Source organism: Monodelphis domestica, chromosome 5, assembly GCF_027887165.1.
Source record: "Monodelphis domestica isolate mMonDom1 chromosome 5, mMonDom1.pri, whole genome shotgun sequence".
NCBI lineage: Eukaryota > Metazoa > Chordata > Mammalia > Didelphimorphia > Didelphidae > Monodelphis > Monodelphis domestica.
Window position 1 is genome coordinate 202,441,952 of NC_077231.1, and position 27,820 is coordinate 202,469,771.

Here is a 27,820-nt window from a genome sequence, read left to right on the forward strand (position 1 = left end):
GCAAAATAGAGCTTAGGAGTCTTTATTATCTAATATACTCATTCTCTATACCAAAGGATTCAAAGTCAGAAAAGGCATTGCTATTCTAAAAAAAAGAACAAAAACCACACGAGCCCCAAGTACAGGTGCCTAAGAATTACAAGAATTAGGATTTTAAAAATTCTAATAAAATCAGTGTTAGAACTTTAAAAACCTAGGGAAGTATTCATAAAATGATGTAAGAGAAAGAAAATGTTTCTAGGAAGAAAAGTTTAAATGGTTTGGGGTTGTTTCGTTTTGGAAAACAAAACAAAACAAAACCCAATACAACAGCTTACATTTCTATAGACCTTTACTGTTAGCAAAGTGCTTCCTCACCACAATCTAATGAAGCAGGTAAATATAAGTATTGTCAAACCCGTTTTACAGCTAAAAAAAGGGAGGCTCAGAAAAGTTTAATGACTTATTGAAGGTCACATGGCTATAGTTAAGACTTGAGAACCCACATCTTCTGACTAAGAATAAGGGTGTTTTTAAGTATATGAAGGATTTAAAACATATATTTATATTATATATCATATATTATGTATATATATAAAAAACAAAAACTATCTTAGCAAGTGCTGGCCATCCTGACCCAAAGGAAAGCCATGGAGACAAAGGCAATACTAATTTTGAGTATGATTTGTTTGCAAAATATTACAGAGCAGGATAGCAGAAAATCATGAGCAGTTCTGACTAATAAAACAGCAACATGTTTCACAGATTTACCAAAGTTTGATATTAAACCTAAGCTAGATCATTCCAAGAACATTTGCAATGAAAGGACAACAAATACATGGAAAATGGATAACATTTGTCCACCATCACTCTCATTATCGATGACAATGGAATCACATTAGGACATTAGCACCTATGTGCTATGATGAAGTGCAAATGGCACTTGAGAAGATAAAGTCAGGAAGAATAGATGGATCAGACCAAGTATATAAAGAAGATATACAATTTTGAAAATATTAAGGTCATATTGAGAGGATATCTCAAAGTTGAGAAGATACTTAAACAAATGGGGGGAAATATCAAGAACAGCATCATTACCCAATAGGGTGATTGCCAAATCAATTATTTTCAGCCCTTATCTAATTTCTCTCCTGAGTTCTATTCCCTTATCACTAATTACCCTCCACCTACATATCTCATGGACTTCTCAAACTTAGCATGTTTAAAGTGTAATTAAGTTCCCTTTTAAATATATTAATAGAAAAGTCAACAATTTGCCCTTTATATTTAATTTAGACTTGCTTAAGACAGGGGCCCTACAGGTTATGAAGTCTTGATATTTTCCCTATCAGTACCAAGCTTTGAAAAGGAAACTTCTGAAATTTAAAAGATATCTGTTGCTAATTTTATCAAGAAATGCAAAACACTCACCACAACTTGTTTTCAATCCTAAAAGTGTTTGCTGTACAGGACTGATGACCAGACTTGTAGGTGCTACAGTATATTTGAAGTATCTCCAGAAATCGAATAAGGCATTCAGGCTGAAGAGAAATGCAAGCGCAAGCTCTATAATAAAACAATGGGTTATTGAAACATAAAATAGCCAATCTGTTCACACTCTTACCAATCTTAATTAAAAATAAAACTCTAGCTTGTACAAAGAAATTATAACGTAATTTTATATTACTTTATTTCTCCCAGCACAATTTCTAAATTAAATTAATATATATAACAGTATAGCATACATATATTCTTTAACCACAGGACTTTTAAAAATAAAGATTAAAATGAATTGAAATTATTTGAACATTCCATTTAAAAAGCAATTAAAAAAATTAAATCTGAATTGCATTTTTACATAATTTTGATGTAATAATAAAAACAAGTTATATCATAAAAAAGGAAAAGCTTACCAATATACCAGAGGGGCCAGTATGTAATATTATAGTAGGAGCTTAACAATTTCCCAGTCCTGAAAAAATAAAATGCTTTTAAAATATCTTTTAAAGTACTTAGAAAATAATACTTTCACACATTTAAAAAATTTTGCTCTTATTCTAGTTATTAGACTTACATTTCAGTATATATCATGCCAGCCACAGAAACATTTAGGAGTCCCCAAGCTAAAACCACTTTTCTAGCTTCAGTTTCTTTTCTCATCTTGATGGTTCTATCAATGAGGGAAGGAGAACTCTGTTCTCTTTGCATCTATTTGGAGACAAAATTAAAGAATCATTACTAAAATATTTAGAGTTGTCTTGAATTCAGATTTTGGATTCAAAGTTAGATAGGTGGCTAGATTCAAAGAAAAGTTAATGAAATATCCTATATTCAGAGAGCTGTATTTCCCTCTATGCTTGTTCATTAACAAAAAAAAAATTAATGACGGACTGAGGCACAGATAGTACGCTCATCAAAACTGCAGATGACAAAAAAACTGAAAGGGATAGCTTAAGCACTGGATGACAAGAGTTAGGATTCAAAAGGATCCTGATAAGCTAAAGCACTGAGCTAAATCTAATATAACACATACTGTATTTTTAAAATAAATATACATATATAAAATAATACAACTTAATTTATACTTGGGCAAAAAATAAATAAATAAATAAAATTCCCAATGTAGGGGAGGAATGGTTAGACAGTAAAAATATTGTATTTTTTCCCAATTACAAGTAAAAAACAATTTTTAACATTTGGGCTTTTTAAAATTTGAGTTCCCAATTCTTTTCTTCCCGTCTCTCCCTAAGAGGGTAAGCAATCTGGTTTATACATGTATAATCATGCAAAACATATTCCCATCAGTCATTGTTATGAAAGAAGATACATTTAAAAAATCAAGAAGACAATAGAGGGGAAAAACACGCTTCCAGCTGCATTCACTCTTATCAGTGACAGAGATTGTTTAGAAAAAGATTTTGGGGTTTTAGTTACTAAATGCTCAACAGAAATGATTAAAGCAGCCCAATAATATAATTTAGTCTTGGCCTGGAGAGGATAGGGTTGTAATAGTCCTACCATATACTGCCCTTATCAGTTGTTATCCACAGTGCTGGGTTCAATTCTGGGCATCAGGGTTTAAAAATGCTATTAATAAACTGGAGAGTATTCAGAAGAAGGCAATCAGAATGATGAAGGTCCTTTAGTTCCCATCAAATGAGGATTGATGGAAGGAACTGGTTATAGTTAGCCTGGAGAAAAGTAGACCTATGGGGTATATGAAAAGCTGTAATTAAGTATCTAAAGGTCTGTCATATAGAAGAGGAATTATAATCTATTTTAGCCCCAAAGAGAAGAATGCACTATCAGGTGCAATGATAAAAGCTGAAAAAGAGGCACTCTTGGACTTGATGTCAAGAAAAATGTCCAAGCAATTAACATTGTCCAAAAAGGAAAATGGGCTGCTCTGAGAGGTGGAAAGTTCCCCTTCCCTGGGGGTCTTCATAGAGCATGACTATTTGTCTAGTCTTAACCAGGATTCCTTTCATGTAGGGGTTAGATTAGATTAGGGTTAAGGTCTCTTCCAAATCTAAAATTCTACTAACAATGGCTAGTAGAACAATATTTTCTATAAAAGGAATAGATGAGAAGAATAAATGATAAAGTGGAAAATTTCAATTATGTGAAATTTATTTATCCAAAAACAAAACAAAACAAAAAAAAAACACCACCCCAAAAACCCCCTTACTTTCCGTCTTGGAATCAATACTGTATATTGGTTCCAAGGCAGAAGAGTGGTAAGGTCTAGGCAATGGGGATTAAGAGACTTGCCCACGGTTATAGAGTGAGGAAGTGTCTGAGGCCAGATTTGAATCTAGGACCTCCCATCTCTAGGCCAGACTTTCAATCCACTGAGCTACCCAGCTGCCCCCCAATTATGTAACATTTAGATGTACAGAATAGGGGAAAAAAATCTTAACATCAAATATGATATCCAATCAAGATGCAGAGGAAATTAATACATAAAAAGGGTAATGTCCCAAAAGGTAAGCAGTCAAAGGATAAGAACAAACAGCCCTCAAAAGAATTGTAAAATATTAATGATAATATGAAAACCTGTTTCAAATAACCAATAAGAGAAATTTAAATTAATAAGATTTTGGGGCTTTTTGTCTCATACTCAGAAAATTGGCAATGATCACAAAATATGGAAATGGTCAACAGAGGATGGGCTACAGGAAAAGATGTGAATACATTTTTTTCTTTTACATTGGTACTGATTACTCAATTATCTGTGTCTGGTTTTGTGAACAGGTAATTTGCTATCTCCTCTAGAGTCCTTGAATCTTATTAGAAAAGCTGGCAACAGACATGAACTTCAGATAAAAGGAGAAGAGACTATAAATGACAGTGGTATATAAAACATATTACAACTCTCTCACCACAAATCAGAAACAATTGACAGACCCCCTGGGCTGCCCTAAGCCAAGCTTAAGCTACCATTGGTACATGTGAGACACAGGAAGTGACATAAAGAACTGCCTATTTATTTTCCGTCACTTCTTGTCCCTCTTCCTCTCTCCCTCTCAGGTTGGATTCTCTTGGCAATGTTGGGAGCTCTGGGTGGTGTTTGGCATGCTTGTGGGGTTTTTCCTCTGTAGCACGGTTTAGGTGAGGCGTGTTCCCTGAGTGACCTTGGTGAGTGGTTAGGTTGATTCCTCCTTTCCTTGACCTCCTGGAAGCCGAGCTAGATTTAATCTTCTGAGAAGTCCCCTTGGCCAAGGCCTCCGGACTTCCCTTGGCTTAGGCTAGGCCAGAGAAAATCTTATACCCCTTTCCCTCTTCTTCTTCTTAATTTCTTCCTACTGTTGTAATTAAACCACCATAACAATCCCAAACTGACTTGAGTATTTTATTGGGATTGAATTTAAATCCCTGGTGACCACCAATATAATATATTCAGTCAACAACCCTAATTTTACCCCTAACAGCCATACAAATTTCCAGCATATTGACACTCCTGCAAAGACATTTATCTATCTTTCTCAGTGAGTTGTGCATAGTTCACAGTCTTTTTACCATAACTCTTGTCATCTTATTGGCCAACTTCAGCATACATAATGACAGACCTTTAAAACCCCCTAACTTTTAAGTTTCTTACACTATTCAATTTTATTAATCAATCAACAAGTGCCTGCTAAGGATACAAAAAAACAAAACAAAACAAAACAAAAAAAACTTACAATGAGTTTACAGTAGGCAGCATGAAATCAATAAATATACACACACAGGTACATATGAAATCATTAAATAGAAGGTCATTTTGGAGAGACTGCACTAGCAGTTGGGGTCTCAGGAAAGATTACATGCAGAAGTTGTAGAAAAGGTAGTGGGAAGTATGGGATGCATTCTAGGTAAGGGGGGGATGGCCAGGATAAAGCCACAGAGACAGAGGATGGGAGTGTCACCAAGAGGACCTGAGGCACCAGTTTGGCTGGATCACAGAGTGTGGGAGTGGGCCTAATGTTCAAAGGAGTAGAAAAGGGTAGGTTAGGGCCAGGTTTTGCTGGGCTTTAAAAGCTAAAAAGTCTGAATTTTATTCTAGAAGCAATAGGAAGCCACTAAAATTTATTGAATAGGAAATTTGCACGGTCAGATTTGTGCTTAAGGAAAATTACTTTGGCAGCAGTTTAGAGGATGGACCTGTGTGTTTTGAGACAAGAGGCAGGGAGACCCACTATTTGGGTTATTGGCTATTTCCCAATGTAAGATTAGAAGGGAAACAATAAACTAGAGGAAAAAATCTTTACACCAAATAAAAGGCAGAGGCCTCATTTTTCAAAAATATAGAGAACTGAGGCAAATTTATAAGAATGCAAAGCATTCCCCAAATGATAAATCTTCAAAGGATATGAACAGGCAGTTCTTAGATAAAGAAATTAAAACTATCCATAGTCATATGAAAAAAATGCTCCAAGTAACTACTGATTAAAGAAATGCAAATTAAAACAACTCTGAGATACCACTTCATACCTCTCAGACTAACATATCAAAAAGGAAAATTATAGATTTCGGTGGGGATGTGGGAAAACTGGAACATTAATACACTCACATTGGTGTTGCTGTGAACTGATCTAACCATTCTGGAGAGTGGGACATAGAGCCATGCCTAAAGGGCCATAAAACTACCATTATCTTATGACCCAGCAATACCTGGGTCCCAAAGAGATCAGAGATAGGGGAAAATGACCTACTTGTACAAAAATACTTTTAGCAACTCTTTTTGTAGCGGCAAAGAACTGAAAAATTGAAAGATGCCTATCAATCGGGGAAAGGATGAACAAATTGTGGTATATGGATGTAACAAAACTACTGTGCCATAAGAAATGACAAACAGGATGAATTCAGAAAAACCTGGAAAGATGTATATGATGCAAAGTGAAGTGAACAAGAGAATATTATACACAGTAATGGCAATACTATACAATGATTAACTGTGAAGGACTAAACAATTATCAGCAAAACAAGGTTCTAAGTTAAACCCAAGGGATTCATGATAAAAAATATTATCCATAGCCAAAGAAGAGCCTGTTGGAATCTAATGATTACAGATCAAAACATGCCAATTTCCACTTTATTTCCTTCATGAGTTTTTTTAAAAAATTGTATATGTGATATGTATCTTTCATGGCATGAGGAACATGGAAATATGTATTGCATGAAAGCACTCCCTGCTTTGGGGTGGTGGAAAAGGATCTGAATTGCAAACTGTCACATAGCAATTGCCAAAAATTGTTTCTATGTATAATTGGAAATTTTTCTTTAAGTTATTAAAAAAAAAAAGCTATTTTGGGACAGCTAGATAGTAGAGTTGATAGAGTGCCAAGCTTGTACTTGAGAGAATCTGGGTTCAAATCTGGTCTCAGATAATTCCTAGTTGTGTGACTTGAAGCAAATCACTTAACCCTAATTATCTAGCCCATGCCCTTCTGTCTTAAGAGTTGTTATTAAGACAGAAAGTAAGGGTTTTTAAAAAAGAGGCTATTGCAACAATATAGCTAAGAGTAAATGAGGGCCTAGACTAAGATAATAGCTATTGTGAATGGAGTGATCAGTTGGAAGAGACACTGAAAAGGTAGAAATCGTAAAATCTGGCAAGTTGGATATGTGAGGAAAGAGAGGATGAAGAGATCAGGATAATATTGAGATTATGAACCTTAAGACACTCAAAGGACAGCGGTGCTTTTGACATCACTGTGGGGAAAGTTGAAAGAGGTGAGATAGTTTGAGAAAAGATAATTAAGTTTAATTTTAGCTATGTTGAGTTTAAGCTATATCCAGTCTGAAATATCCAATAGAACTGGTCACCTGGCACTGAAGCTTGGGGGACAAGAATGGAGGTGGATATATCATTCTTGGAGTCTTCTGTATAGAGATGAATCTATGAGATATATTTTGCACAATTTCACATGTATTATGGATATTGTATTGCTTGCCTTCTCAATGGGTAGGAAAGCAGGAGAAAATTTGGAACTTAAAGTAAACATTTTTGCGCAATAACAACATTATTAGAATTAGTTGAGGAATCTTTCTCTTTAAAGAGAACTCATTAGATTGGTTTTTTAAAAGCACCTATGGAAGCTGATGAGTACACCCCCCAAAAAAACAACAGCAGATAGATCCTTGATGAACACCCGTAGTTAGGGGGCATGGTGTGGATGATGCAACAACAAAAGATAGTGAGAAGCAGAAGTCTCACAGATAGGGAGTAAAACATGAGGAAAAGAGTGTCATGAAAAACCCAAGAGGAAAGTGTACTGAAGAGGGAAAAGTGGTTAACAGTGTTAAATGTAGATGATAAGCTGAGAAGGATGAGAACTGAGAAAAGATCATCAGAAGAGATCACTGGTAACTGGAGTCAGGGTTAGTAATGTCCAATGAAGTTGGAAAAGTAGTTTGGGGCCAGGTTATATAGGTTAAAAACAAACAAACAAACAAAAAGGTTCATATTTTATTCTAGAGGCAACAAGAAGCCAATGGAGTTGATACAATAGTCATATAATAAGATCTATGTTTAAGGAAAATTACTTTGGTAGCACTATATCAAATGGACTATTCATTCCATGACCCACTTCACCTCAGATACATCTCTCATTTCATCTTTTCCTATGCTTCAATCTCACCATAACCTCCATCCCCTTTCTCTCCCAATTATTTCTCCCTCCCTACATCATTCCCATCATGGGCTAGGCTAGCCTCCCTTCTCTATCTTGATTACTTGGTGAAACAGTTCAATTCTATACTATCCTATACTCTCAAATCCCTTGCCCCCTTATCCTATTCCTCCCAACGTCTGATTTATTTCCACCTTCCACCAGGTGCTGAATGGAGCTAGAGAAAATCATACCTAATTGCTCACTGAGTCTACTACAAATTTATGTTAAATGATCTGAAATGGGTCCAAGCGAACACAAGGCAATCCTTTTATCTATACCTAATAAATCTGTTATCCCACACTCATCATAGTGGCTATTCCAAATCTTTTAATTCCCTTCAAGTCTCCCATTGCATCCCTTCCCTTCATCCTCTTGGCTAAGGAACTTGCTTTAGATTTCATCAGAAAAACTGAAGCCATTCACTGAGAATTCTCTCCTTATTTCAAGTCAGTGAGACATTCCTCTTAAACTTCCATTATCTCTACCTTTACCTTCAGTTTCAGTTTCAGAGGTGGCCCTTCTCTCTGCCAATGCAAAACTGCTCTAAAAGCATTCTGGATCCCATTGCCTCAATCCTTCTTTTTTTTAAAACCTTTACCTTCTGTCTTGGAGTCAATACTGTATATTGGCTCCAAAGTAGAAGAGTGGTAAGGTCTAGGCAATGGGGATTAAGAGACTTGCCCACGGTTATAGAGTGAGGAAGTGTCTGAGGCCAGATTTGAATCTAGGACCTCCCATCTCTAGGCCTGGCTCTCAATCCACGGAGTCACCCAAGTTGCACCCTGCCTCAATTATTTTTGAGAAAACTGCCCAACACCATTACCTCTGCTCTCTCACTTCCTAAGCCTACAAAAGTCTTCTTTCCTTTTATATACAAACACACTCATTTTCACAACAAACAATTCTTAAATTTCCACTATCCCTACAAGCTACCCTCTTTATTTCTATCCCTTTGTTAAATTCCTCAAGAAAATAATTGATTATAGGTGTCTATCTCTTCCCCTCTTAACTCTCCTAAATCTTCAGCAATCTAGTTTCTGACTTCATTCAAATGAAATTACCCTTTCAGAAAGTTTCTAATGATCTCTTAATTGCTAGTCTTACCAGCCTTTTTCTCATTCCTTATTCTTCACCATTCTGCAGCATTTGACACTATCAATCACTTCTAGAGATACTCTCTCCTTTCTAGATTTCCATAATAATGTTCCTTCTTGGTTTCTCCTACCTGATGGTTCCTTCCATAACTCCTTTACTTACTGTATCTTCATCAGTGCTATGCTTACAATAGGTGACCCCTATGGCTCTGCCCTGGATCCTCTTTAATTCTCCATCTATTAATTTTCTTTAAAAGAGCTTTAAAAAACTTTTACTTTCTGCCTTAGAATGGATACTCAGTACTATTTCCAAGGCGGAAGAGTAGTTAGAACTAGGCGATTGGGGTTGAGTAACTTGTTCCAAGTCACACAGCTAGGAAGTATCTGAGGTCAAATTTGAACCCAACTCCTCCTGACTCCAAGCCTTGCTCTCTCTCCACTGACATCTAGTTGCCTCCCCACCATGAATCTTTTGGCCACTAACTCCATGTCCCCATTAGGTAACTCAAGTTCAACACATCCAAAATAGAACTCATCATCCTTCCCTCTCCTCAACTTCATTACTGTCAAAGAGTACCACCATCATTCTCCCAGTGAACCTGATTCATACCTCAGTGTTTGAATTCTATATAACTGAATTCTACCTAACACTCTCCTTGCAATCCAAGTTGTCAAATCTCATCAATTCTACTTTCACAACACTTCTCTTAAAATGTCCTCTTTTCTCCATTCTCATTCCTCATTACCTTTTGTCTGTACTACTACAACAGCCTTTTAACTAGTTTTGTCTCAAGTCTCTCTTTAACATACCCTCCACTGGGCTGCAAAAGTGATCTTCCTATAATATGTAAGTCTAAATAGATCCACTCTGTTTGATAAATTTCAAATGTCTCCTTGTTCACCTTAAGGATTAAATATAATGTCTTCTATTTAGCTTTTAAAGCTTTTTACGCCTGCCCCCCCTTTTTTTTACCTTTCCAGTCTTCTTATACTTTTATTCTCCCCCACAAACTGTATGATACAAAGCTACAATGGCCTACTTGCTTTTCCTCTGATACTCCCAATGCTCCAAATCCACTTGTATCTTTGCAAGATTGTCTTTCATACCTGGAATGTTCTGTCCCAATATCTTTCCATCTTTGATTCTTTGGCTTCCTTCAAGACTTGGTTCAAATTACACCTTCGGCATTGTCTACCTTGGCTACTAGCTTGTGGTCCTTGAGATGACTTTACGAGATCTTTTATGTATCTTTATAAGTGCCTAATTACTTATTGTTTCCTATATATATATATATATATATATATATATACATATTTTTTTTTTGGTATCTCCAGTGCTTAACACAATGCCAGACACATAAGAAGTGTCAACACTTGTTTACTGAGGACTATTGTTGACACCCCCTCCACTAGTGTCTGCACTGAAATTACTTTGCAAGTATTTTTACTTACTTGTGTATCAGTTGTTTCTCTTCAATAGAATGTAAGTTTTGGGAAGTAAAATCTGTTTTGATTTTTCTTTGTATTCTAGCACCAGGCCTAGACCATAGCAGCTTAATATAAATGTATACAAGGACCAAGTTTTAAGTTTTATACTCCATGGTCTAGCATGGTCTCTTAATAAGATCCTAATAAATGTTCCTTATTATTGTATACCTGTTTTCCTATGTTCAAAAACATGCTGTGTCTGGTAAGGCATAAAATAATTTTTTGGAGGAGGAGAGGAAGTTAATAGCAGCTGACTTTGTGCAATCTTATATACAGGACTTTATCTGAGGCTTCTATCACTTTGAAGTGGGCAGTATAGATATTATCCTGATTTCATAGACAGAAAACAGATTCGGAAAAATTAGATGACTGTACAAGACAGCGGGATTAATGTTAGACGACAGATTAGAAGTGGGGTGTCAACCCCTGACCCTTTCCAGTGCCCTAAATAGCGGAAAAGAGTAAGTGAGGGGGAGGGGCAGGGAGCGGTGGGTTAATAATACTTTTAATGACGCACTATAGCAGGCCACAGGTGTCCTAGTGCATAGAGAGCTGGACCTGGGAGTCAGGAAGAAGCAAGTTCAAAACTTGCCTCCGATATCTAACAGTTGTGTGACCCTGGGTAAGTCACCTAACCTCTTTGGATATCTTCGTCTGGAGAATGAAGGGGCTGGATTCGATGGTCTCCAAGGCCCTTTCCGGCTCTAGCCCTCCGGTCCCATGAGAGTTAATTCACGAAGAAGACCTAAATCAATGAAGTCCCCGCTCCCTCCCCACACTGGGATGTACGGTCCCAGCCGCTCACGCCACAAAGCAGGGGCTATTCACACCATCAGGGACGACTTACCCCAATTTGCACCCTGCCCCCTCTCCAGACCAGCTCCACCCCGGGTCACCCCCTGGGCCTCGTCCGCCCTCCCTCAGCACGGGCCACAGGCACCTCAGCCAACCTTTCCTCGCACGCTCCGTGAGGCTCGCGCCTTCCCCCAGTCCGGCAGGCGGTGGAAGCTCCGTCCATTCTCCGGAGAAGAAAAATAAAAGAACACACACAAACTTACCTTGCTCAACTTGCGGCAGCCGCAGGCCGGCGCTAGCTTTCACTGCGCCGGCGCACAATTACGTGAACTCGCTGATGCCCAACCCAGGGGCAGGAGGCCAATCAAAACGTGAAAACTAGACCTCAGGAGCAAGGTGGAATGAAAGAAAGGGAAGGGGAGGTTGGGAAGACAGGGCCCTACAGAACTTTCTTCTCGCGAGAGGACGGAGTGGGGAACCGGGAAACGGGCGCGCGTGCGCGCACGTGTTGGGCTTTCGTTGGGTTGGTGCCTGCGCACTCTGGCCTGGGAAGTTGCTTCTGGGGGCGGGTTAGGGAAGGGAGGGGAAAGCGGATCTCGAAAGTGGGAGGGCTTTTTAAAGTTTGTTACCCGGCCAGTTTAAAGAGCCGAAAGCAAACAAACAAAAGGTGACTGTGACTCGAGCAGCGTTAAATCCCTAAGGAAACCGATACGCGGAGCCAGGGCTCTTGGGGCCTTGCGGCCGGGTGTCTTTTCTCAGTCCTCTTCAGTTGCTCTGAGGACTGGGACGGGCTGCACATGCTCCACGCTCGTTCCGCGTGGCAGCTTGCTCCGTTTGTGTGGCTCCCGCTAGATATCAGCAACATTGCAAGCCGCTAAGTTTATTTAAGGGGGAAAAAAACCAACAAAAAACCCTTAGATTTCACCAGGGAGTGATCACTCTTTCCAGTGTATAGGGTCCCAGGAGTTTCCTCAACTTGTCGGGTTTGGCTCGTTTTTTTTTTTTTTGGTTTTGTTTTGTTTTTAAGAGGATGTTGTCAGAGATTTCTGCAATTTGAGATCTTAAGACACTTGAGAGTTTTAAGTGACTTGTTCAAAATCACACAGCTAGACAGAATTTAAACTGTCTTCCGGATTCCGAGGCTGGAACCGCTATGCAAGGGGGATCATATCTGTCCTAGTTCACAATAACTGAAGAGAAGGCTTTGAAAAGGATCATATAAATAAGTCATTCTGAAATGTGACTGTCTGACAGGAACTTAATTCTTGGGGAAGACGGATATATTGTAATGTAGATCACTGATTTCTCCCTATAACTATGCAATTTCATTGCATATTTATGAGAAAGGAGAAGCTAAGGACATAACTGGGTAAATGTCTCAGAATAAGGTGGCATATATTATAAAAGATAGCATTGTCATAGAATGCTGAGATGTCTGATCAAAGTCCCAAATTTTGGTTCTAAGACCATATTCTTTTGAAAATGAAATTTTTCCAGGGGTATAAAAAAGAGGGAAAACACATTACTGATAGTTTACAACATAATTTTATATAGAGAGATATGTAATATGAAAATTCCAAAGTACTTTATAAACAGTGACACATGACATTTTACAGATTTATTCAAAGTGGATTTTGCTATAATTTTAGATGTATTTATCAACTCAGATGGAGAAATTACTTGAAAAAGTGTGGAGGCAGTGTCAGGTGTAAACAGCTGTTAATACTAGCTAGTATTAGGAACCCAAGTTTTCCTTGCCCTTACTTCCCTAAATTAAGGAAAAAAATGCTCCAGTACATTTTATCTAATTCATAATTGACTGTCTCAAGTTTTATATTGATCCTTGTACGTTTATTTAGGAACCACCCCAAATTCTAAATTTATACATATTTTAATCATATGTTAACAAAGGGAAAGAGAAAATTACTTAATGCCTCAAAGAAACCAAATTGTTTTTAAAGAATCAAGCAATATTTGCTGGTAGGAAATGGAACTTGTACAAAAATGTTTCCTAAAATTGAGATGAAAAGAAATATTATCCATTAGTTTTAGCTGAAGTAAGATACTTAAAATATTCCAAAAAACTTAAAGGAATCCATTGTAGTGGCTTGTTCATTCTTGTCACAGTTGCTGAAATATGTCATAATAGGTTGCCAAGGAAGTTGTTATACATCATGGATTCAAGTATTCTCCCAGTCATCCTCAATCACATAAAACATGTTTTGATATTTTCTAAGAAAGTAGCTTCATGGGACTCCCCTATTCCCTTTTCTGGGAGATGGACCCTCCCAAAAAGCCTTTGAATTTAATTTCAAATCCGGAGTATGAATGCCGAAAGGATGACTCTTGTGGGGCAATAGGGAACTTTCTGCTTTGGTACTTTGCCATTATGTTGTTCCTGATGATCCTCTATAGGGCTTCTCTCTGGGTAGGATATTCTTCCATTCTTATTAATATATTTACTAAGCCATGTATTTCTATGAAGTTATTATTTTTTTATAAAGACTTCCCAGCTATTAATGACCCAAAGTTTCCTTCTATGTCCTCATAATTCTGGTTGTGGGAAGTAAGATATTAGATATTACAGAATATATACTATGGAATCTTAAACTCATAGAAAGATTTTTTTTTAAGTAAAATAAGAGTGCAGACTAAGATTCAGAACTACCATTATAGAGTATTCCTCTTTGTAAAAATGTAAAGCAGTAATAATAATAACGATAATGAGAATCATTTACATAGTGCCTACTATGTACCAGACACTGAGTGCTAAGCACTTACAAATATTATCTCATTTGTTCTTCACAACAACCCTGGGAGGTAGATACTATTATAGTCTCCATTTTATAGTTTTGGAACCTGAAAACAGACACAGGAAGTTAAGTGACTTGCCCAAGGTCACCCAGCTATTAGTCAAAATTTGAACTCAGGTCTTGACTCCAGGCCCAGTACTTTATATAATGTGCCACTTAGATGGTGCATAATATATGTATATATGTCAACAATTACTATTACTAGCATTATTATAGCTGGCAATGCTTTCTGCTTAAAATGACTGCAGATTCTGATTTTTAATATGATGACTAATCAAATAATTGTATTTACTATTGGTACATGTAAAATGCACATTGTAATAATAACTAATATTTTACTTTTTAATAATTATTACTATTAATTAGTAATAATAATCAAAGCAGTCATCTTTTTTACTCTGTTCCATTAGAAGCAAAAATAGGTTATTAAACCCTTTGGTGTTTCATTTTGGTAGGCAGAGAGATACCTCTCTGTAGGAAATTCATCTGAATTTTCTTTAGGCAGAATCTTTCATAGCAATCAATAGAATTAGAATAGGGATAGTTTTATATTACCTAGCTAAACTTATTGAATGAATGACCAGCCTAATAAGAAAGTTACTACTCTCTTGTATATTATCAAACATTTTCATAGACTCAGAGTTGGAAGAGATTCCAAAAGGCTTCTGGTTAAGAATTCCCTTGAAAACATACCCAATAAGTGAAGTAATCATTCAGCTTTTCTTTGAGGACCTCTAGGACTACTTGTCAATGCAATTCATTTTTGACTCTTGGATGGCAAATTGTTAGGAAGTTTATCAGTTTTACTGTCACTCCTAAGTCTTCCCTGCATTGCTATTGTTGCTTTATGGGGCCAAATAAGACAGATTTAATCCCTATTCCAATGACTACCTTTAAACATTTTTTTAAACCCCTACCTTCAGTGTATTGGTTCCAAAGCAGAAGAGCAGTAAGGGCTAGGCAATTGGGGTTAAGTGACTTGTCCGGTTTACACAGCTAGGAAGTGTCTGAGGTAAGGTCACATTTGAACCCAGGTCCTCCCTTCTGGCCGGTCTCTCAATCTACAGTTACCTAGCTATCCCCCGAGTGACTACCTTTTAAATGCTTAACGAGAGCTATTGAGAGTTTTTCCTATTAGAGGTATCATATCTAAAATACTGCTAGGGAGAACTTTCTCTAACCCTGCTTATTCAGTCACCTTCCAGTTCAGGCTAAACAGCCTCATTTTTTTAGATTAAAAAATAACAATAATTTCATCTGCATCATCTATATAGAACCTTAGATCTTAGAGCTGCAAAGGGACCTCAAGAGACCATTTGTCCTTTCTTTTTTTTAGGCAGGTAAGATTTATCCCCATTCTCAGGAAAATTGAAAAACTGCAGACTCTGCCACTAACCAAATAGTATAACCACAGGTAGTTAATTTCAAGGGACAATCCTGGGACACCCAGTTTTTCCTGTTTTATTCATGTTTGCTTCATGGAGTTCAATTTATTAAGTACTAGTTTGTTTATTTCATATATTTATTTCAAATATTTTTACATGTTTTCATGATTCATTTTCTCCCCCCACCCCCAGCCAATAAGCAATTCCACTGGGTAGTACAAATGTTATCACTTGATACCTATTTCCGTATTATTCAATTTTTGCTATAGACAATCTTTTATTTTTATTTTTAAAATTTTATTTAGAATATTTTCCCATGGTTACAAGATTTGTGTTCTTTCCCTCCCCTCTTCCCTCTCCCCTTCCAGAGTTGTCAAGCAATTCCACTAGTTTATACATAAGTCATTATTCAAAACCTATTTCCATATTATTCATATTTATAAGTGTTCTTCTAAAGCCAAAACCCCAATCATCTATCCATTGAACCAGGTAATCAATTTTATGTTTTTTTTTTCTGCGTTTCTACTCCCACAGTTCTTTCTCTGGATGTGGATAGCATTCTTTCTCATAACTCCCTCTGGATTGTCCTGGATCACAGCATTGCTATTAGTAGAACAGTCTGTTACATTTAATTGTGCCACAGTGTTTCCCTCCCTCCCTCCCTTCCTTCCTTCCTTCCTTCCTTCCTTCCTTCCTTCCTTCCTTCCTTCCTTCCTTCCTTCCTTCCTTCCTTCCTTCCTTCCTTCCTTCCTTCCTTCCTTCCTTCCTTCTTTCCTTCCTTCCTTCCTTCTTTCCCCTTACCTTCCATCTTTCATACATTAATACTATGTATTGATTCCAAGGCAGAAGAGTGGTAAAGGGCTAGGCAAGTGGGAGTCAAATGACTTGCCCAGGGTTACATAGCTAGGAAGTGTCTGAGGCCAGATTGGAACCTAGGACCTCCCATCTCTGGGCCTGGCTCTCAATCCACTAAGTTACCCAGCTGCCCCCCCCCCCATTTTTTTTTTTGCCACCATAAAAAGCATCGCAATAAATACTTTTGTACAAGTATTTTTCCTCTTTGGGGTACAAACCCAGCAGTACTATGGCTGGATCAAAGGGCAGACAATCTTTTAGCACCCTTTGGGCATAGTTCCAAATGGCCTTCCAGAATGATCAGTTCACAACTACACCAGCAATGCCTTAACATCTCGATTTTGCCACAATCCCTCCAACATTTATTACTTTCCATTGCTATCATATTGGCCAGTCTGCTAGGTGTGAGGTGATACCTCAGGGTTGTTTTGATTTCCATTTCCATAAAGCAATCTTTTAAAGCCAAAACCCCTAATCATGTGCCCATATATACAAGTGATGAGTGATGTCATATGTTTTTCTTTTGTGTTTCTGCTCCCATGGTTCTTTCTCTCAATGTGGATAGCATTCTTTTTTAGAAGTCCTTCAGGAGCATCCTGGTTATTAAGTACTAGTTTAAGCAGAGACAGCATTTGTCATTATGCAACATGAAATTCCTTATTTTCTCTGATAAGAAATTTAGTTACTAATTTATCGGTAGTATGGCATTAATATGTTGGGAAAATAGTAATTATTCTTGCCATGAAATACATTGATTTTTAATTCATTTTCTACTTTTCTAAACATTTGTCCATTTAACAGAAAGTTTATATTTTGTACATTTAAAAATATATACATAAAGGCTGCTAGATAGTGCAGTGGATAAGGCTTTGGATCTGAAGTCAGGAAGACCCAAGTTCAAATCAGCCCTCATACACTTACTAGTTAGGGGACCCTGAGCAAGTCACTTAACTTCTTGTGTACCACAATTTCCTCAGCTATAAAATGAGTATAACAATAGCACCATTTTCCTAGGTTTTTTGTGAGGATCAACTGAGAAAATATTTGTAAAGCACTTTGCAAATATTAAAGTATTATTATTAGCATTATTATTCAGACTATCCCTTCTAGTCAATCAATATACACTTCTAGAACAGAATTAACTTCTGAACTTGAAGGGACTTCAGATCTTTGACTCCAAATCCCTGGCATTTTGCTGATGAGGGCATTGAGGCCCAGATACAGGTGAAATAACTTGCCCAATATTACAGCTAATTAATGATAGAGCCAAGAGTAAAACCCAGAATGCCTAGGTCCTGGTCTTTTCCTTATACTACCTTGCCTCTCAGAGTAGAAGCCAACTCTAGTTCTCACTTTCTATAAAACAACATGTACAGGGGAAGTTAGGTGGTTCAGTGGATTGAGAGCTGGACCTAGAGATGGAGGAGTGTGTGTCTTGGGTTCAAATTTAGCCTCAGAATCTTCCTAACTCTGTGACCCTGGGCAAGTCACTTAACCCTTATTTCCTATACCATACCATTCTTCTGCCTTGGAACCAATACATAGTATTGATGCTAAAATGGATGGTAAGTGTTTGTTTTTTTTAATTTACACAAAAGTTTAATAAATGCTTTTCATGGTGATCTCATCTGACAGCTTACTTTGATATCTATCTACCTCTCTCTATTTAACGATAAAATACTGAATCTAGCGTCAGGAAGACCTCAGTTCAAATATTTATTATTTTTAAAATATTTATTTATTTGTTTGTTTATTACATTTCAGTTCCCAAGTAACTCCTTCCTGTCTTCCCTCCCCTCCCTGAACTAGAGAAGGCATCATTTGTCAAAATGTATACATAAAACTATGTCTTACTTATTTTTATTTACCAATTCTTTCTTTGGAGGTGGATACACATGTTATTCTTGAAACAGTATTTCTGTTGCTTGATATAATGTTCTCTTGATTCTACTTGTTTCTTCATAATTTCATATGGTTTCCCCATGTTTTAAAAAAATTAACCTGTACATCATTTTTTGTGGTGTAGTAGTATTCCATCACAATCATATGCCATAACTTGTTTAGCCATTCCTCAGTTGATCCTCCCCTCAATTTCTAGTTCTTGGCTACCTCAAAGAAAGATGCTGTTAATATTTTATAACATATGGGTTCTTTTCCTTTTGCCCTGATCACCTCAGGAAACAAACCTGATGGTAGAATCACTGAGTCAAAAGATATACAATTTTATAGCTCTTTGGGCATCATTCCAGATTGTTCTTCAAAATGACATTTCACAGTTCTACCAGCAGTGAATTAGTGTTCTTGTTTTCCCAAATCCCCTCCAACATTTGTCATTTTACCCTTTTATCATTTTATCCAATCTAATAGTTGTGAGATTATATCAGAGTTGTTTTGATTTTCATTTCTCTAACCAACAATGAGTTAGAGCATTTTTTCTTATATTTATAGATATCTTTGATGTCTTTCCCTAAAAATTTTCTTTTAATATCTTTCAACCATTTATAAGTTGAGGGGATGACTTATTCTTATAAATATGAAAAAATTATTTATTTTAGATATGAGACTTCTATCTGAAAAACTATACTCCCCCACTCCAATTTACTGCTTTTCTTCTAATCATGGCTACATTAGTTTGCTTTGTACAACCCCTTTCTAATTTAATGTTTTCAAAACTATCCATTTAACATCTCACAATGCTTTTTCTCCTCTTTGTTTATTCATTTTTTTACTCCTAGCCATAAATATGATAGGTATTATGTTTCCTGTTCTTCTAATTTACTTGTGATATGTCCCTTTATGCTTAGGTCATATATCCATTCTGATCTTATTTTGGCAAATAGTGTAATACATTGGTCTACATCTAGTTTCTGCCAGACTGATTTCCAGTTTTGCTAAATAGTGAATTCTTATCCCAACTGGATCTTGGATCTTTGTGTTTGTTAAACCCAAGGTTACTTTAATCTTTTACAACAATTTGTTGCATGTCTGTATAATTTGAATTGAGTAAATATTAATAAGGCTCAAACAACAGCATTAAGAAATTAAAAGAATAGACTCAAGAGAGCCTGAGTCCCCATTTTCCTTTAGTTTGTCAGAGAAAATATCGAGGAATACATACTTAGATATATACCTTTCATGACAGAGACCATCATGAGCAAAAAAATAATGACATGGAAGGACAGGGGTAGAAACAGGGAGAACCTACAACAAAAGTAAGAATGCCCTCATATGACACTTTACACATGAAAGAGGCTGACTTTAGACCCATCACTTTTGGTAGGCATCATAGAGGATAGAGGGGCTGGGCTTGAAGCTCATGAAGGCCTGAGTTTGCACTGGCCTCAGCAGTTTCCTAGCTGTGTGATTTTGAGCAACTTGCTTAGCCTCTGTTTGCCATGGGAGAAGGAAATGATAAACCATTCCAGTATCTTTGCTAAGAAAACCCCATAGGCATACATTACTACTCAAGGTTTTGGAAGGGGGACTTTGAGGGAGTTAATGTTTTAGGGCAGAGACTTTACATTTATTTTTTTACTTATGTGGGTTTATTTTGTATCCTGCAACTTTGCTAAAGTTGTTGATTATTTCGATTAGCTTTTTTGTTGATTCTCTAGGATTTTTTAAGTAGACCATCATGTCAATTGCAAAGAGTGATAACTTGTTCTCCTCCTTGCCTATTTTAATGCCTTCAATTTCTTTTTCTTCTCTAATTGCTACAGCTAGTGTTTCTAGTACAATGTTAAATAATAGAGGTGATAATGGGCATCCTTATTTCACTCCTGACCTTATTGGGAATGCATCTAATTTATCCCCATTGCAGATGATGTTTGCTGATGGTTTTAGATATATGCTACTTATTATTTTTAGGAAAGACCCTTCTATTCCTATACTTTTTAGTGTTTTTAATAGGAATGGGCATTGTATTTTATCAAAGGCTTTTTCTGCACCTATTGAAATAATCATGTGATTTTTGTTGGTTTGCTTGTTGATATGGTCAGTTATGTGGATGGTTTTCCTAATATTGAACCATCCTTGCATTCCTGGCATGAATCCTTCTTGATCATGGTGAATGACCCTCCTGATCACTTGCTGGAATCTTTTTGCTAGTATCCTCTTTAGGATTTTTGCATCTATATTCATTAGGGAGATTGGTCTATAGTTTTCTTTCTCCGTTTTTGACCTGCCTGGCTTTGGAATCAGTACCATGTTTGTGTCATAAAAGGAATTTGATAGAAATCCCTCTTTACTTATTATGTCAAATAGTTTGTATAGTATTGGGATTAGCTGTTCTTTGAATGTTTGATAGAATTGTGAATCCATCAGGCCCTGGGGATTTTTTCTTAGGGAGTTCTTTGATGGCCTGTTGGATTTCTTTTTCTGATATGGGATTATTTAAGAATTCTATTTCTTCTTCTGTTAGTCTAGGTAATTTATATTTTTGTAAATATTCATCCATATTGCCTAGATTGGTATATTTATTGCCATATAATTAGGCAAAGTAGTTTTTAATGATTGCCTTAATTTCCTCTTCCTTGGAGGTGAGTTCCCCCTTTTCTTCTTTGATGCTGTTAATTTGCTTTTCTTCTTTCCTTTTTTTAATTAGATTGACCAGTACTTTGTCTATTTTATTTGTTTTCTCAAAGTACCAGCTTTTAGTCTTATTTATTAGTTCAATAGTTCTATCACTTTCGATTTTATTAATTTCTCCCTTAGTTTTTAGGATCTCTAGTTTGGTTTTCTTCTGGGGGGTTTTAATTTGTTCGCTTTCAAGTTTTTTTATTTGCAATTCCAATTCATTGATCTCTGCCCTTCCTAATTTGTTAATAGATGCACTCAGGGATATGAATTTTCCTCTGAGTACTACTTTGGCTGCATCCCATAGGGTTTGAAAGGATGTCTCACCATTGTCATTTTCCTCGATGAAATTATTGATTGTTTCTATGATTTGTTCCCTAACTAACTGATTTTGGAGTATCATATTATTTAATTTCTAATTAATTTTTGATTTGGCTCTCCATATACCCTTACTGATCATTATTTTACATTTATTTTTATGTACCAAATTAGGCTAGCTATTAAAAATATTTCCTGCAGAGATTCATTCCATTTTGTTCCCACGGTTAGAAAATCACTTGGGGGTACTAGCCTATCAGTGGATTTGGAATCAGGGATATTGGGATTCAAGGCCTGCCAGCTTTGTGATTCTTGGCAAGTCATTTAACCACTCCCAACCTATATCTTCATCTGTCAAATTAGAAGACTTGACTAGGCTTCTAATGTCTTTTGTAGTTCTAAAGCTATGATCCTTTGATTAAAAAAAAATCCCTTACCTTCCATCTTAGAGTCACTACTGTATATTGGTTCTAAGGCAGAAGAACAGTCAGGACTAGTCAATGGGGGTTAAGTGACTTGCCCAGGGTCACACAGCTAGGAAGTGTCTGAGGACAAATTTGAATCCAAGACCTCCTGTCTGTAATCCTGGCTCTCAATCTACTGAGTCACCCAGGTGCCCCCATCCTTGGATTTTTACTAAAGAGTGCATAAATAAATACTTTTAGTCTCAAGTTTCTTATTCCTCTAACATAAGCCCCTCCCCACCCCATTTATAATACTAATGGTTATATAATATAATATAATGGTTATATATATATATATATATAACCATTTGAGATTTGTAAAATTTTACTTATATTTAATACCATTTGATTTGAGGACTATATCTTGAACTATTAAATTATGATACCTGAAAGTAATTTTCTACACTATCTAGGGCCATTTTAAGAGATTGCATTATTTATAATAACAACTCATATTTACATAGTGTTTTAAGATTGCAAAGCATTTTTTCTACTCTGACATAACTTCTCAAAAGCTTTTGTCACCTCGGATCAACTTTTTCATTCAAAGATATTTTATTTTCCTAATTAATATAATTATAATATAATATTACATTGTATATATAATAATTTTCAACATATGTTTTCTGAAACTATAAGATCCAAATTATCTCCCTGCCTCCCTTCCTTCCTCTCTCTTGGAGATGGTAGGCAATTTGATCTGAATTATTCATATATTATCATGCATAAAATACTTCTATATTGGTCAGTGTTGTAAGAGAATATTCATATAAAACCAAAACTGCAAAATGAAACTGTAAATAAACTAATGTGGAAGGTAGTATACTTTGATCTGCATCTGACTCCAACACTTCTTTCTCTGAAGGTAGATAACATTCTTTGTCATAAGTATCACAGAATTGTCCCAGATCATTGGATTGCTGAGAGTAGCTAAATCTTTCACACTTGATCATCATCATATAATATTGCTGTTACTATGTGCAATGTCCTCCTGGTTCTGCTTATTTTACTCTGCATTAATTCATGTAGATCCTTCTAGTTTTTTCTGAAACCATCCTTATCATTTCTTATAGCACAATAGTATTCCCTCAGCAACATATACCACAACTTGGCTAGCCATTCCCAAATTGATGAACATCTCAATTTCCAATTCTTTGCCATCACAAAAAGAGCTGCTATAAATATTTTTTTGTATGAATAGGTCCTTTCCCCTTTTAAATGATTTCTTTGTTATACAAATCCAATAGTGTTATTACAAGATCAAAGGGTATGCACAGTTTTGTAGTCTTTTGGGTATATAATTCCAAATTGTCCTCCAGAATGGTTGGATCAGTTCACAACTCCACCAACAATGCATTAATATCCCAATTTTGCCACATGATCCCCAACATTTTCACTTTCCTTTATTATTATATTGGCCAATCTGATAGGTATGAGGTGGTACTTCAGAGTTATTTTAATTTGTATTTCTAATCAAGAGTGATTTAGAACATTTTTTCATATGATTATTGATAGCATTAATTTCTTCATCTGAATATTGCTTGTTCTTATCCTTTGACCATTTGTCAATTGGGGAATAGCTTATATACTTTTTAAAAAATCCTTACCTTCCATCTTAGAATTAATACTGGCTATTGGTTCTAAGGCAGTAGAGTGGTAAGGACTAGGCAATGGGGGTTAAGTGACTTGCCCAGGGTCACACAGGAGGAAGTATCTGCAGTCAGATTTGAACCCAGTACCTTCTATCTCTGGGCCCAGCTCTCAATCTACCGAGTTCCCTAGCTGCCCCCAATTGCTTATATATTTATAAATTTGGCTTAGTTCTTTATAAATTTAAGAAATTAGACCTTTATCAGAGAAATTTGTTATAAGTTTCCCAGTTTGCCTTCTAATCTTGATTACATTGGTTTTGTTTATGCAAAAGCTTTTAAATTTTATATAATCAAAATTATTCATTTTACATATTATAATGCTCTCTATCTCTTGTGTGGTTATAAATTCTTCCCTTCTTCATAGATATGACAGATAAACCATTTTGTGATCCCCTAACTTACTCATGATTTCACACTTTGTGTCCAAGTCACATACCTATTTTGACCTTGTCTTGGCATAAGGTATGAGATATTGGTCTATACCTAGTTTCTGCCATGCTATTCTTCAGTTTTCCCATCAGTTCTTCTTAACTAGTGATGTCTTATCCAAAAAAACTGGGGTCTTTGAGTTTATCAAACATTAAGTTGCTAAGGTCATTTACCCTTCTATATTGTGCATCTAATCTATTCCATTGATCCACCCTCCTATTTCTTAGCCAGTACCATATTGTTTTTCTGACCACTGCTTTATAATATAGTTTGAGATCTGGTACTGCTAAGCTACCTTCCTTCACTTTTTTTTTCATTAATTCCTTTTGGTTCTTCTAGATGAGTTTTGCTATTATTTCTTTCTAGTTTTATAAAACAATTATTTGGTAGTTTGATTGGTAATCCAGGATCAATTTAAAAATATTATCCTTCAAGTCATTATTTTATTTCACTTAGTCCAACACTTTAGAAAATTTGGTAGCAAGACTACCAAAAGTCTGTCTTTTAAATTGATGATGATTAAACAGGATCACGGAGTAGGAGCTCAATAAATATTTGGTAAATTAAAATTTTAAATCAGACTCAACTAATATCCCAAGACAACAATGATTCTTAACAAAGAAATAATAATGAATGGCTTCTAAATTAGAAAATCTCTGTAATTAGTCTATATTTCCTGACACAGATGTCTGAGAAAAAGGATATATCATTATCAACTGACAGTGGGACAGGTGGCTCAGGATGTAAAGGTGAGACCTAGTGTATATTTAGCATCCAATAAAAAAGATTATGACAGTGTACATTACTGCTGATAGTTTCCAGCTGCCCTGTCCCCATCCCTATGCTCTATCCCCACCACTAAATCAAATTGAGTTTTGCAGGGAACTGGAAACATTGCCTCCCATCTCCTTCTTGATCCCTCCCCTATTTCTCTTACCTTGGCTTTTGCTATTTATCATTATCTGCCCCATGTCAGCTCCCACTCCCATTACCCTATCACTCATTAAAAAAAAAAAGAATTGTTTTTTAACCCTTTCCTTCTGTCTTAGATTCATATTGTGTATTGGTTTCAAGGCAGAAGAGTGGGTAGTAAAGATTAGGCAATGGGGGTTAAGTGACTTGTCCAGGGTCACAGAGCCAGGAAATATCTGAGACCAGATTTGAACCCAGGACCTGGCTCTCCATCCACTGAGCCACCCAGCTGCTGCCATCACTCATTTTTAAGAATGTAAAACCTCTGAGAAATAGAAGGAAGCTTGATCTTTCTTTGGAAAAAGTTGGGATATTTGCCTTGGACCATAAATCAGGACCAGCATTGTCTTTCCAAAGAGGGCTTTTAAGATTTCCATCTGTTTCCTTCTTCTCTTCCAGACTGAGAAGGTATCTTCCCCACATGGGGTGGGGGGCAAGTAAGGTCGAGTAGAGCTCTGTTGTATCTGGCAGCGATGTGTAGTCTGAATATTGTTAAAAAAAATCAGACCCCTGTATGACTTACTCTCTTTGGGATTCATGCTACAGGTTGCTGTGATAATATTAGCAGTATGTTGAACCGCAATGCAGCTAATCTATTGTTTTCCTCTGATTGTTATTATCAAAGATGCCTACTGTAAGCGACATAACAAAAGCGCCATCTGGGACTCTTTTAGAAAGATCTTTAAGAAGAAACCCAAACACATGCAACTTTCCCCTGTAACTGACTCAGAAGTGGCCCTTGTGAATGCCTACCTAGAAAGGAGAAGAGCCAGGCTTCACTCTCAGCTGAACCAGATGAATCAAGGCCTCCATGACAGTGACACCACGGACAGGGACAGCATGGACTCCAACTCAGGAGCCTCCTCCTGGAAGGAGAGTGAGACGGAACATCACCCAACACCAGCCAGCCTTCGGAGAAGAAAGATAGCTCAAAGGCAGAGGAACCTTGGCAGCTATCAAATCAGGGAAAGGCCTTGCCTCCACTGCAAAGCCATGAGAACCAGTGAATGGCTGACTCGCCACTTCCTTCATCCTCCTACAGCACCTCCTCCAGTAGATGGAGATATTCCAGAGGAGAATTCTCTGATAGAAATTAACACAAAATTCAGTCGAATTTGAGCTTTATCCAGTTCTTAGTTACTTGATGCAAAATGAATAAGAGATTAAAACAAGTATGAAATATCAACCAGAAGGTCAAGGTAGTGAGGCTTTACAATAAAGTCTCTCTACTAATGACAAGTGTACTTGGTATGTTTTAGATAATTATTTTTAAGTAAAAAAAAAAACCTAGTAAATTGTATGATAACATCATGAGACTTTGACCAAAGATTTGCATCTACTGTGTCTACATGATGCAATATGATGTATGATGCTGAATTTGGCTTGCTAACTTTGCTACCCTGGGGAAGCCATCTTAAAATAAAGGGGTTGGAATAGATGGTCTGTAACGTCCCTTCCAGGTCTAAACCTGTGATCCTATGATTTTTACTTGAATCAGTATAAATAAATATTTTTGGTCCTCAGTTCATTTATTCCTCTAAAATAAATAAGGAAGCTCTTTTAAAATGGATGATTTAGGGGACAGCTGAGTGGCTCAGTGGATTGAGAGCCAGATGGGAGGTCCTGGATCCAAATCTGGCCTCAGACACTTCCCAGCTGTGTGACCCTGGGCAAGTCACTTGATCCCCATTGCCCTTACCACCCTTCTGCCTTGGAACCAATACATAGTATTGATTCCAAGACGGAAGGTAAGAGTTAAAAAAAATAAAATGGATGATTTATCCATCAATTCAACAAGCATTTGTCAAGTACTTTGTCTATAGGGTATTCATTGTACTAGAAAATTGGGAAGCAAGGCAAATACAAAGTAATTTGAAGGTGGAGAGAGTATTGACAACTGGAGGAATTTGGGAAGGTTCCATAACTTAGCTAAGTCTGAAGTAAGATAAAGTCTCTAAGAGAGATGAAGAAGGAATGCATTCATGGGGAGTTGCTGGTAGAAATGCATGAAGGTAAGATATGGAATGCCAAGATCTGGGAACTGCTAGTAGTCTAGCATGGCTAGATTAGAGAGCTCATAAAGGTAGGGAGTTAAGTGAGAGAAGGCTGCAAAAATAGTTGGAGCCAGCCAGGGAGGGTTTTAATGCTAGGCTGAGAAGCCCTTGGTAAGTCTTGCCTTTAGGAAGATTCTCTTGACAGCTAAGTGAAGGATAGATTAGGTGCAGGGAGACCAATGAGGAGGCTATTAACATAATCTGGGTGAGAAGTGATGAGGACCTGAATTAAGGTGGTGGCCATGTAAGTGTAGAGAATGAGAAGGGGCGTGAGGGATGTTAAAGACTGTTCAATCAGATAACTGATTGAACGCAAGGGGGAGGGAGAGGAGAAGAGAGAAAGAAGGGAAAAGGATGACAATGTCATGAACCTGAGTGATTAAGGGGATTGTAGTTCTCTCACCAGAAATGGGAAAAGCTTGTGATGCCAACAGGCCATGAGAGAAGAGCTATCCAGAAGAGCTATGAATTGGCTTTCAAGAGTAAGATCAGGCTAGGATAACTAATTCTGAGAGTAATATTTGTAGAGATGGTCATTGAACCTATGGCTTCTCAAGAGCTCTCCAAGGGAGAAAGTATTATGTTCTCATGCACTGCCTCAAATAACATTCCTGCTTAGGGAAGGGGGAGGGAATGGGCATTTATTAAGCACCTACTATGTGCTTGGCACTGTGATAAGCACTGTGATAAACAAATATCTTGTTTAATCTTCTCAACCCTGGGAGATAGGCTATTGTAATCCCTATTTTACAGTGGAGGAAACTGAAGCAGACAGCAGTTATGTGACTTAC

The 27,820-nt window shown here is 36.8% G+C and overlaps 2 protein-coding genes across 10 annotated transcripts in view; one reads left to right on the forward strand and one right to left on the reverse strand.

Moving 5' to 3' along the window:
* The window catches only part of TMEM209 (transmembrane protein 209), a 34,691-nt gene extending 22,453 nt beyond the window's left edge, over nucleotides 1–12,238 (reverse strand). For 2 of the 9 annotated variants that reach the window (XM_016426159.2, XM_016426158.2), the window contains exons 1-4: nucleotides 11,658–11,769; nucleotides 2,054–2,187; nucleotides 1,893–1,951; nucleotides 1,411–1,545 (exon numbers count right to left, since the gene is read on the reverse strand). In XM_016426159.2, coding sequence (XP_016281645.1) covers nucleotides 1,411–1,545; nucleotides 1,893–1,951; nucleotides 2,054–2,187; nucleotides 11,658–11,735 — 406 coding nt within the window. In that variant the 5' untranslated portion in view covers nucleotides 11,736–11,769. Of the gene's footprint in view, nucleotides 1–1,410; nucleotides 1,546–1,892; nucleotides 1,952–2,053; nucleotides 2,188–10,336; nucleotides 10,463–11,309; nucleotides 11,509–11,564; nucleotides 11,633–11,657 lie in introns of those variants that run through there. The other 7 variants (XM_056799704.1, XM_007504313.3, XM_007504315.3 and 4 more) reach the window with 7 other exon arrangements.
* A 1,388-nt stretch (nucleotides 12,239–13,626) lies between these two features.
* SSMEM1 (serine rich single-pass membrane protein 1) lies at nucleotides 13,627–26,214 on the forward strand. The gene is made up of 3 exons (XM_001372926.4): nucleotides 13,627–13,940; nucleotides 24,689–24,752; nucleotides 25,601–26,214. Exons 1-3 carry the CDS (start codon nucleotides 13,761–13,763, stop codon nucleotides 26,092–26,094), a joined length of 738 nt encoding a protein of 245 aa, XP_001372963.1. The 5' UTR covers nucleotides 13,627–13,760; the 3' UTR covers nucleotides 26,095–26,214.
* Nucleotides 26,215–27,820: the final 1,606 nt, after the last annotated feature.